The sequence below is a fragment of the Thalassophryne amazonica genome, chromosome 3 (genome assembly GCF_902500255.1).
Source record: "Thalassophryne amazonica chromosome 3, fThaAma1.1, whole genome shotgun sequence".
Taxonomy (NCBI): domain Eukaryota; kingdom Metazoa; phylum Chordata; class Actinopteri; order Batrachoidiformes; family Batrachoididae; genus Thalassophryne; species Thalassophryne amazonica.
Window position 1 is genome coordinate 80418921 of NC_047105.1, and position 11729 is coordinate 80430649.

The window sequence follows — 11729 nt, forward strand, 5'->3', positions numbered from 1 at the left end:
ACAATCCCGCATCACCACAGCGTTCACTTTGGAAATGATCTGGTCATTTCAGTATGTTGATGGCCGACCAGAGCGCGGCGCACTCTCCACCATTGTGCGGACGTCTTTAAACCGGTTGTACCACTCCTTAAGCTGTGTGATGTCCATAGGATCGTCACCGAAAGCCGGAATCATCCGAATGGTTTCCACCTGGTTGTCGCCCAGTTTCTGGCAAAATTTGATGCAGTCGCGCTGCTCCAGTTGTTCCGCCATTTTCCTTGCAAAGAAAAAACGACGGGAGACTACACCCATCCTCACACAAAGGCTGCTTACAAGCAAACGACGCAATCGACAGGCGTGAAAAAATTCACGCATGCGCACGACGGTTCAAGGTTTGCTCATGCAAGCACACGTGATTCAAATCCATCAGGTTTTTGAAAAAAATAAAAAGGTCAGATACTTTTCTAACAGACCTCATATTTATTTATTTGACTGTTAGCAGGATTATGTCAAAAGTACTGCACAGATTTTGCCAAAATTTTCACCACAGATAGATATTAGACCAAGGAACAACACATTAAATTTTGGAGGCGATCGGATCTGGGGTCAGATTCTAATCTAATTCATTTTATATAGGCTTTGAAGGATTACTGTTAGCAGGATTATGTCAAAACTACTCCACAGATTCTCACCAAATTTTCAACACAGATATATATAAGGCCATGGAAGACTTCATTAAATTTTGGAGGTGATCTTGATCCGGATCTGGATTCTGGGTCAAGTTTCACTTTATATAGTTTTTGAAGGATTATGTCAAAACTACTTCACAAATTCTCACCAAATTTTCAACACAGATATATATTAGCCCATGGAAGAATCCATTAATGCTTGGGGGTGATCTGGTTCTGAATCTGGATTCTGGATCAAGATTTCACTTTTTATGTGTTTTGAAGGATTACATCAAAACTACTTCACGGATTCTCACCAAATTTGAACCACAGATAGATATTAGGGCATGGAAGACTCCACTGCATTTTGGAGGTGATCTGGATCCGGATTGGTGGATGTCAGAAATCTGATTGCTCTTGTATTATTATTATTATTATTATTACTAACTTGCCTTGTCCCTACCTTTTCTGTTTCAGGACTTCAATGCAGAAATGGATGTATATCAAACAAAATGAAGTTGACACAAAATTAGAAATATCTTGGTTTCATACTGTCTGCAATGAAACAGAAGTCAAAGTAAATATAAGAATCATTGATGGGTTTTTTATTTCCATTTTCCATATCTTCCTAACAATTTCTGAATTGCGGTTGCCAAGCAAAACTGAAAACAAAACACACCAAAATCAAATTATGTGTTGGCTCAAATGCAAGACGCATGGTGCAAGGACATGACGTAAAACATGAGAGTGATCAAACAACAGTACACAGTTGTATTGGTCTAACCTATGATCTATATTTTAGATGTGCTGTAATAAACATCCTATTAGTTTTTAATTAAAAACAAAACACAACATTAGCATCCCATCCTGCCTAGTTAATTAGGTGGTTGTTTGGCTCACATCATGATGAATGTGTGGAAGAGGTGAACAGAGACACATGAAACAAAAGGATGATCAAACAACAGCACAAAACTGTATTATCTGGACCTATGATGTAGATTTTGGATCGGATATAATCATCATGTTCGTTTCAGAATTATGCACATGGTGTTTTAATAAGATTTTGATCAATCAAATGACCTCTCATTCCCAGTGACGTTGCTTTAAATCTCTCGCATGATTTTAGATGCCACCTTTTATCAGGAAATAGGCAAATGCAGAAGTTCAGTGTGAGGAAGGCTGATGTGGAAATGTCAAATTTCCGCTGTTGTCAAACTGTTTTCAATAACTGTAACCAGTCACATGGGAAAAAAGGGGCTCAAGTTATACAATCAGTGAAAATCAGCTTGTGGAGTCTTTGGTTGCAGTAAAACCTGCAGACTTGTTTCTTTTTAGCTCCGTGGTTTGAAACCACCATGTGAAAAATATACACGCTAAAACATTATTAGTAGTAGTATTTTTGTACTTTGTCAACTACACCACAAATTTTAATTCTACCGTCACAAAATGATGCCAAACAGTGGCATCTTTAATTTTAACTACATTTCTAATGGGGTTTCACTCTTGATGCAGGAGCTTCCAGATTCATACTCCAGTGCAAGTTTACAGAGTATCACCCTCATAACATAAAGACGTCCCCCCCTTACACATATGTGCACACTCACACACGTCGTATTACTTCAAAATAAAAACCACTGGAAGCCAGCATCTGGATTCTTGAGAAAGAGTTTATATCTTAAGTAAAATCACAGCCACTTTTCTGTATAGTTTAAATTAGAGCGCCTTCAGGTGCAAAGGTGGAGGAGGCCTGAGCAGGTCTTGGAGTGTTGGCTGAAATGGTTGAGAAATGTACAAATCGGGTGCAGGGGATGAAACACAGGCAGAGTCAGTAATAGTAAAAGTGACATCATGGCAACATAACTTTAAAGAGTTTATGTGAAGTCAGTCATCTTCCAGACTCCATGGAAACCAAAATTAAGGAGCAAAAAAAACAAAAAAAAAAACCTGCTTCATTCAGTCTGACGAGAGCCACTTACAAACTTCACATTCATTAAAAGAGCAGTTTGATTTATAATTAATTACAAAAATGGGCTCTTGCCTGGCTCCAACTCTAAAATAGAGAGAAAAATAAGATTCTATTCAATATAAAAATGGCATCACAAAAGTACATATCCTGATCATTTCTCTAAAGTCAGTTGAAATCTTGCACTTTTTAAATGGCATTGAAACTTTCAATGACTTAAAAACCTTTATACAATAACAATGGCTTTGAGAAGAAAAGCCAGCTTTAGAGGGAAAACGAAACAGAACTAAAACAAATTAATACCAAAAATGCATTTAAGTGACTTACTGGCATAAAACATCTGAAATAAAATCTACTTCCATAATTCTTTCCTGTACAAAGACAAAACAATTACATATTTCCAGTGCTTTGGGAGATAAACAACAAACTTTACAACTGATAACATCTTTTCATTAAAGAAAAAATCCACACACACAACCCACGTTTTCTACCTTTATGAGTACTAATCAGAAGCTTTGTCAAATCAATCATCAGAACTTTATAAGATCTACCACAACAGGTAGGACTCAGGTCGGCACTGACTTGCCCTGGCCACGATAACTGTGCAAGCCCAACTGAGTTTAATTTCTGAAGCACAGCGGCGTGGTTAATGTGCTGATGTGACATTAGCCTCAAAGCACACTGTATGTCCTGTTTATGTACAACCCCTGGCAATAATTATGGAATCACCGGCCTCGGAGGATGTTCATTCAGTTGTTTAATTTTGTAGAAAAAAAGCAGATCACAGACATGACACAAAACTAAAGTCATTTCAAATGGCAACTTTCTGGCTTTAAGAAACACTATAAGAAATAAAGAAAAAAAATTGTGGAAGTCAGTAACGGTTACTCTTTTAGACCAAGCAGAGGGAAAAAAATATGGACTCACTCAATTCTGAGGAATAAATTATGGAATCACCCTGTACATTTTCATCCCCAAAACTAACACCTGCATCAAATCAGATCTGCTCGTTAGTCTGCATCTAAAAAGGAGTGATCACACCTTGGAGAACTGTTGCACCAAGTGGACTGACATGAATCATGGCTCCAACATGAGAGATGTCAATTGAAACAAAGGAGAGGATTATCAAACTCTTAAAAGAGGGTAAAACATCACGCAATGTTGCAAAAGATGTTGGTTGTTCACAGTCAGCTGTGTCTAAACTTTGGACCAAATACAAACAACATGGGAAGGTTGTTAAAGGCAAACATACTGGTAGACCAAGGAAGACATCAAAGCGTCAAGATAGAAAACTTAAAGCAATATGTCTCAAAAATCGAAAATGCACAACAAAACAAATGAGGAACGAATGGGAGGACACTGGAGTCAATGTCTGTGACCGAACTGTAAGAAACCGCCTAAAGGAAATGGGACTTACATACAGAAAAGCTAAACGAAAGCCATCATTAACACCTAAACAGAAAAAACAAGGTTACAATGGGCTAAGGAAAAGCAATCGTGGACTGTGGATGACTGGATGAAAGTCATATTCAGTGATGAATCTCGAATCTGCATTGGGCAAGGTGATGATGCTGGAACTTTTGTTTGGTGCCGTTCCAATGAGATTTATAAAGATGCGTGCCTGAAGAGAACATGTAAATTTCCACAGTCATTGATGATATGGGGCTGCATGTCAGGTAAAGGCACTGGGGAGATGGCTGTCATTACATCATCAATAAATGCACAAGTTTACATTGATATTTTGGACACTTTTCTTATCCCACCAATTGAAAGGATGTTTGGGGATGATGAAATCATTTTTCAAGATGATAATGCATCTTGCCATAGAGCAAAAACTGTGAAAACATTCCTTGCAAAAAGACACATAGGGTCAATGTCATGGCCTGCAAATAGTCCGGATCTTAATCCAATTGAAAATCTTTGGTGGAAGTTGAAGAAAATGGTCCATGACAAGACTCCAACTTGCAAAGCTGATGTGGCAACAGCAATCAGACAAAGTTGGAGCCAGATTGATGAAGAGTACTGTTTGTCACTCATTAAGTCCATGCCTCAGAGACTGCAAGCTGTTATAAAAGCCAGAGGTGGTGCAACAAAATACTAGTGATGTGTTGGAGCGTTCTTTTGTTTTTCATGATTCCATAATTTTTTCCTCAGAATTGAGTGATTCCATATTTTTTTCCCTCTGCTTGGTCTAAAAAAGTAACTGTTACTGACTGTCACAATTTTTTTCCTGATTTCTTATAGTGTTTCTTAAAGCCAGAAAGTTGCCATTTGAAATGACTTTAGTTTTGTGTCATGTGTGTGATCTGCTTTTTTTCTACAAAATTAAACAACTGAATGAACATCCTCCGAGGCCGGTGATTCCATAATTTTTGCCAGGGATGGTATGTGTGTGAGCACATTATCATGCACATGCATATGATGTGAGCAAGAGCATGAAAACTACAAGTGTATTGCTGCAATATCATGCTGGTGTCTGCAGATGTGGTGTGCTGTCTGTCTCCATTTCCCTCCCTCCAGTAGTTAATACTGACCGTGGCCTATTTGGTTATGTTCACAGTACAGGCTGAAGTTTCTCTAATTCAATCCCCCGCCCCACCCACCAATGAGACATAACTATTTTCTGAATAATGTGCACTACTAGATCTTTTTTCTTCTTTTTCTTATCTGCAAAGTTTATATGCAGTCTTTAGATACACATCTCTGGACATGTGTCCTGATTGAGTACTGTCAGGTCAAATGTTATGCCATATGTTCATGTGTCGCGTCTCGGCACATTTCACTGACACCATTAAGTGTCGCCACCTCACAGCTTGGTAATAATGTACATGGAGGATAAGTACAAATGCAACAGTGGTCAGCAAAGAGAGGAGGGTGTTAAAATCTACACATACACTTTTGTTATCTGAATGTGGATTACATGTATATGTACTAGCAGGAGTCCTATATGGGCCCTGAGGCACACTGAGCTTAAGGTGCACCGACACGTGCATGACTTTGATTCACACACTTACACGACTTGTGTCGTGCAGGAGAGTAAACTCGTCTTTAATGGGTGCAGACTGAATTTGAGAGGGACGCCGGCGCGTGCAATTGCGCAAAGAGAATTTTGAAATGTTTAAAAAAATCCATCAAGCATAAATGTCGTGCTACGTGGCGCGATCTGCTCGCCAACACTACATGCAGCTCTTCAAGTCGAGTAAAGAAGAAGTGAAGAGAGTGAGTGGTTGCGTCAGTGGATCGCATGAGAGCGCAGTTTGAACGATTATAATGAGATGTTAAATCTATCATAAACATACTTTAACAGCTTCAGACAAGAAGGAAAGAACATGCAACTGCTTTACCAAGTCATGACAATGTAAACATGACAAATAATTACTTTTTTAGACGACTCCAAATGCTTTCTCCAGCTCATTCAGCGTGTGTGAACGGTGCTGCTGGAGCAGTCCTCTGTGATTCAGGAAGCAATTAGAGCCATTTTCAACAGACAACTTGCAGAGAAAATGATTAATCCGCTATGAAATAATTAATTTATATACACAGCGTCCAGCGTAGAGCACGTGGCAGGCGGTGGAACAAAGCACAGCATCCAGCTGGGCACACAGCGGGTGGGATCATCACGACGACATGCGTGCAAGTGCATGAATCAAAGTCATGCACACATCATTGCACCTTATCCCTGGAAAAAGAAGAGTGAAGTGGATAAGAGTCCTTGACTCCTCCTGGATGTCAGTCTATCTCAGGTTACTTCCCCAGCCTAGGCTGGCACCCATTTACAGCTGGCTGGACTGGGACATTGCAGATGAACAGTCTTGTCCAAGGACACAGACTGGCTGCATGACTGGAATAATACAGATTCTGTATTATTTAATGTTGTGCAGTAATGTGAAGGTAGAACTGTGCTTCACCCAGTCTGAAATTTTGCTCCAATAACACAAATGTGAACTCTAGCAACTAACAACAGCAAACATATAAACATGAGCACTAAGGCTTATAATGTGAACACAGCCGAAGTAAGGAGTGGAGGGAAAAAAGAAAAAAAATACCCTTTTTTCCCTTGTTTGTTGGAAAACAAACTCTGAAGCTTTTAATAGCCATAATTAATATCAACTATCAACCCTGGGCATGACCTCTGAACTTTGTAGGTTAGTAGGTTCAAAAATCAAAAGGCACCTTGGCAAAGATTAGCAACCTGCCATCTGCAACTGTTTCGAAACAACATACCCTGATTACCCGAGTGTAGTGACAGATCAGTTTTTGGTTACGATAATAATGGATTTACTGAATCCTGGAGTATTGCCTCTTACATTGTCTGACTTTTGTGTCCACTCAGCCAAATGGACACATGTGGACATCAATGTTACTGGACTCTTTAATCTGAATTATGCATGCAGGACCATAAAACTATTTCCTTTTAATTCACTAACATTCATTCAATCACTTAAGGTGAGGTTGATGTAAGCGGAAAATAACTTGTCCTCTACTGCGTGAGATGATGCACTCAGTTGTCCTTGTGTCCTTCCATCTAATTAACTGCTGGTTTTGGCCCCTCTTCAATTATGATTCTGAGCCACCTTTATGGAACCACCAAGGCCATACGTATTATATACCTCTGGACCTGTGAGCGCTGTAAATCCTCAATGTGATGGGAAAACTTTCAAGCTGCTCAGTTTACAGTTTACCTCACTAACATTTGTACAAAGTGTTTCTCACTGTGCATGTTCACAGTTAAAGGGAGATAACTATGCCATTAATGAATTTTATCAATGCATGCGCAAACTGTGTGATGTGGGTCGTATGTATCACATGTTACTATGTGTTGGTGGAATTTCTGTTGTCTCAAGTTGGTCTCCCACTGCAGATTTTTGGCCTTCCTGATTCCAAAAATTAGGAAATCGGGATGGATTTATTACAATAGCAGGCAAACGTTCTGTGTCATATTTATTAAACAGTAGGTTAGTGCAGACTACAAACGATTTTGAATGCAGCCCCATGAGAGGACAGCTTCCGAGCACGCTCACAGCTTTACACTGTGCAGTCTACGCACTAACGCCCACGGTTATAACAAGACTTTTCCACAAAGGTAAATGCATCTGTGACCATCTGAAAACTATTTTCTGCTGAAGAGTGCAGCATGCTTTTCATGAGATTATAGATGTCTATTGTAATTCCAGAGGAGATTTAAAGGGGTCAGTGAACAGTGACTCTTTGAATGCACCACTACTCACACACCACATACACTGTTGCACTTGCTGCTTGGTCCGGTCAGTTTCACCCCAGTGTAATGAAATCGGCCAATTATAACACAATCTGCATTGTATTTTAGCTGCCAAATCCAGATTCAAGCAGAAACTATTAATTTCAAGATGCACTGATGAAATAATAACAAAGCCATCCATAAAAATGCAGTAAGACACATGGTATGTGTTGTCTGGCAAAGGCTATGCAAGGCGGAGCGACAGATGATGGTCTAGCTTCTTATAATATGACACTCCACACACGCTCTGGCCACAGTCCATTCTCTTGGCTCCACACTGCACTTGGGCCACGCTCTTATTGCTCACATGCCCTGACTTTTGCAAAATATTGCCCCATATCTGCGCAAATTACATCAGACTATTTATTCACTGTTTGGGATCATGATGTGTACCCACACCACAAAATTTTAGAACATGTTCAGAACTTTCATAATAGCTCAAAAGGACCTACAGTGCTACTTTTACTACCTATTAATGCCTTTTACACCCCATTTTAGGCCGTAATTGAGATGTAGCCAATCGTCAAAAACCTGCAATGGGAAACTAGTACTATTCCTCCTTGTCTCATGTGCTGAAGTCGTTTTGCTGAAGTACCAATATTTTCTAAACTGTTCACATTTTAAAGCAATCTATCTGGCACTTCTGTGTGTGTGTGTGTGTGTGTGTGTGTGTGTGTGTGTGTGTGTGTGTGTGTGTGTGTGTGTGTGTGTGTGTGTGTGTGTGTGTGTGTGTGTGTGTGTGTGTGTGTGTTCTCTACAGTATGTCACCATCTTCTATGCTGAAGCTTGATCTGCGACTGGAGTCAACTGAGGCTTCAGGAGACATCGCAGAGAGCAGCGGGTCTCCGCCCATAGGAGACAATGGCTCGTCCATCATCAGGAAGCCTAAGTCACTTCTCCTCCCTTGCAAATCCAGTCCACCCAGATCACCCAGCCCCGACATGCCATCTGAGAAGTGTGGTATCCCATCACACAAGTCCAGCGACGGCGCAAAGTCAAAGGGCTGGGAGCTGCCCACAGCCGGGAACTGAACAGGCAGCTGGGGCTGGAGATGCTGGGGCGGTGGAAGCAGCTGCCTGGGCTGAGGTGGAGCCTGGCTCTGGTGGTGGAGGTGGTGCTGAGGAAGAAAGTAGTGCTGCTGGGCCTGTGGTTGAGCCTGGTTCTGATGTAGGTGCTGGTTTTGGTGGTGGACCTGTGCATGGGTGTGGAGAAATGTCTCTTCTGGGCTGGTCTCTTGTTTTATATGAGAAGACATCAAGTCAGCCAGGTTGGGGCCAGAGGGAGACGTGTTGGGCAAGCCGTGCAGAAGAGCCTGCATCTCCAACTTCTGTTCAGAGTGGGTGGGGTAGTACTGTCAGTACTGACATATTTGCTGAATCAATGCTGCCATTATTTAGGAAATTTCCCTTCCCAGCAATTATTGGCAAATCCAATAACAACTTAGTTCCAATTTGATGCTAGCATAATGTTTTAATGCATCAAAAGTTCACATTCTGCTCAGCAGTCAATTTGGTTTGAGTCACTGCTTTTAAATGTGATACCTCAAAACAACAAAAAAAAACCTTACTTTGCAAATAATGTGTACTACTGTATTGTAAAAAAAAAGTAGGTTGCAGTATTTTTCAAATTGTAAGTTTGGCTTTGAAACTACAATCAATGTCTAGACTTCCCCACGTCTGATATGTGTATTTTTACGTGTGTGGTTGGTTTATTCATACCTGAATGCGTAGCAACAGCTGTTTGTTCTCCATCTCCATCCTTTTGAAGTTGTTTTCTACCTCTCTGGTCCGCTGCACATCCTTCTGCATACGTTTGATGTATTCTACAGATGCTCTCAGTATAGTGCCCTTGTTCCAGCGCACATCACTGTGCACATACAAAATTACACACATGCACTTGTCATTCTGTGGGTCTGCAACATGCAATGCAGCAGTAAGTACTGACATTTCAATCAACATGCTGCATCTACACTTCAAATGCAGATTCACAAAAGCAGCTTACAGATCGTTTGTTTTTGGGATCATGGCGCCTAGCTCTTTAATGCGATCATTAATGTTGAATCTCCTCCGTCTTTCAACTATAGAAGAGGACAGAAGAGGAAAAGAAAAAAGAAATAATGAGGACAAGAGCAAACAGCAACCTTTAGAGTTCCAAAAATAAAGGTGCAGTATTATCAGTAATAGTTCCAGCGTATGATAGGTTGGCAACAATGGATATGCATAAAGAAAAGGACAGACAGCGACACACACACACACACACAGGTTCACAGGCAATTGCACTTTAATGCCAGAACAGCAGAAATAAGCAGGTTAACCATCCACCCGCTGGTTGCACTGTGTCAGCTAAATCAATGTAGAGTATAAAATGTTTTTTGCAAGGTAGAGATTATGGTGGTTGTGTGGGAGTGTGTACGCATGCCTGCCTCTGTGAGTATAACAATGAGAAGATTGTAACTACCATCATATAAATTATAAATCATGCTGAGAGGGAAACACTTACTCAGATTGTGGTTGTCTTTCTTTTGTCTCTCCTTGGCCAGTGCACGGGCTTCTGTTTCTTTGCAATAACAAAACTTAATTAACTAATGGCAGTGATTGTGCCACATCTCAACACAAACAGTGTTTCAAATGTGTCAACAGATGACAAAGACAGACATAAATTACAGACCAGACTACAAGAATCCTTTAATGACTAAATGACTGGAGAACATCATGACCTTATTCTTCAGTATAACTTAACGTCTTAATTGTTCCAGGCTATAAACAACATCATGCAAAATTTCTCATTTTTCGCACCTGACAGTTCTCTTTTGATAGTCAAATTTGCAGGACAAGAGTTACTGGTCATGGCACCGGCTGGCCCCTTCATCCCAGGACCCGTATAAACATCCAGATGACTGCTGGACAGAGGGAGCTGGGAAGGAAATACACACACTTAGAAAAACCTACGAAGGACAAATACAATGAATCAACTGTTATATGTCAACAGCAACAGGACATCTGCAATAGGAGCAAGGCCAGGAAGAGACATTTTACCAGCTCCTTTTACCTTTAGCGTCCACTTATCTGAAACTACACCAGAGGCTGAAGAGAGCACATGGAAGTTTTGTGCTCCTGGGACACTTTGATGGATTAGTGTGAGGGAAGCTCAGTTCTTAATCCTGAAATTTCAACAACTGTTACATGATGAGTTTGCTCTAACTCATCTCAACAAAGTCTGTCTGTCTGCAGACACTAAAACTCAAAAAGTGTTCAGACTACAGCAAATCTTCGTAGAGATTTGGTTGCCGGGTTAAAGAAGAGCTGAGCATATTTTTCAAAATTTTCTTTCATGCTTTTGTTTCTTTCAAATATTGTGAGATACGGGGTTTACTTTTATCTCAGTCTTTAACATTCTCCCCTCATGATGTCATGAAGTGCTGATTGGAACTTAAAAAACAAAAACAACTGAATGCAATCCTCTGTCAGTTGACAGACATAACAGCACTCAGAGTGCAGCTTACATGTGAGCAGACGGAACGCTCAACTTAATCACACTGAAATGTAGCAACAAGTCAAACTGAGGTCACACTGACCTGAACTTAAACTCCACATTTCCTGAAGAACTCATTTACAACTTAAAACCCGAAACCTGAAGTACTTTTATAAAGTGAGTGGTTGTGTTCAGCATGCAGTAAAGTGCTGATAACAGGAGATAATGCAATAATCTCACACCTAAGTACAGTCTGTCGGACAGAGAGCAGTGGCTGCCTCTATCTTATCTCACTCTCTCTTTATGACATGATTCTCCTGAATGTCCTGCTACTCTTCCATGTTTTGTGGTCTCCTAACACTTGCACTTTAGACATTGCATAGTGAGAGCA

General features: G+C 40.4%; 1 protein-coding gene across 4 annotated transcripts in view; it reads right to left on the reverse strand.

Moving 5' to 3' along the window:
• Window positions 1–7022: 7022 nt before the first annotated feature.
• The window catches only part of tfeb (transcription factor EB), an 89732-nt gene continuing 85025 nt past the window's right edge, over window positions 7023–11729 (reverse strand). For 2 of the 4 annotated variants that reach the window (XM_034166931.1, XM_034166929.1), the window contains exons 7-11: window positions 10663–10780; window positions 10367–10423; window positions 9869–9944; window positions 9586–9733; window positions 8622–9194 (exon numbers count right to left, since the gene is read on the reverse strand). In XM_034166931.1, the coding sequence (XP_034022822.1) occupies window positions 8622–9194; window positions 9586–9733; window positions 9869–9944; window positions 10367–10423; window positions 10663–10780 (972 nt within the window). Of the gene's footprint in view, window positions 9195–9585; window positions 9734–9868; window positions 9945–10366; window positions 10424–10662; window positions 10781–11729 lie in introns of all 4 variants that reach the window. The other 2 variants (XM_034166930.1, XM_034166932.1) reach the window with 2 other exon arrangements.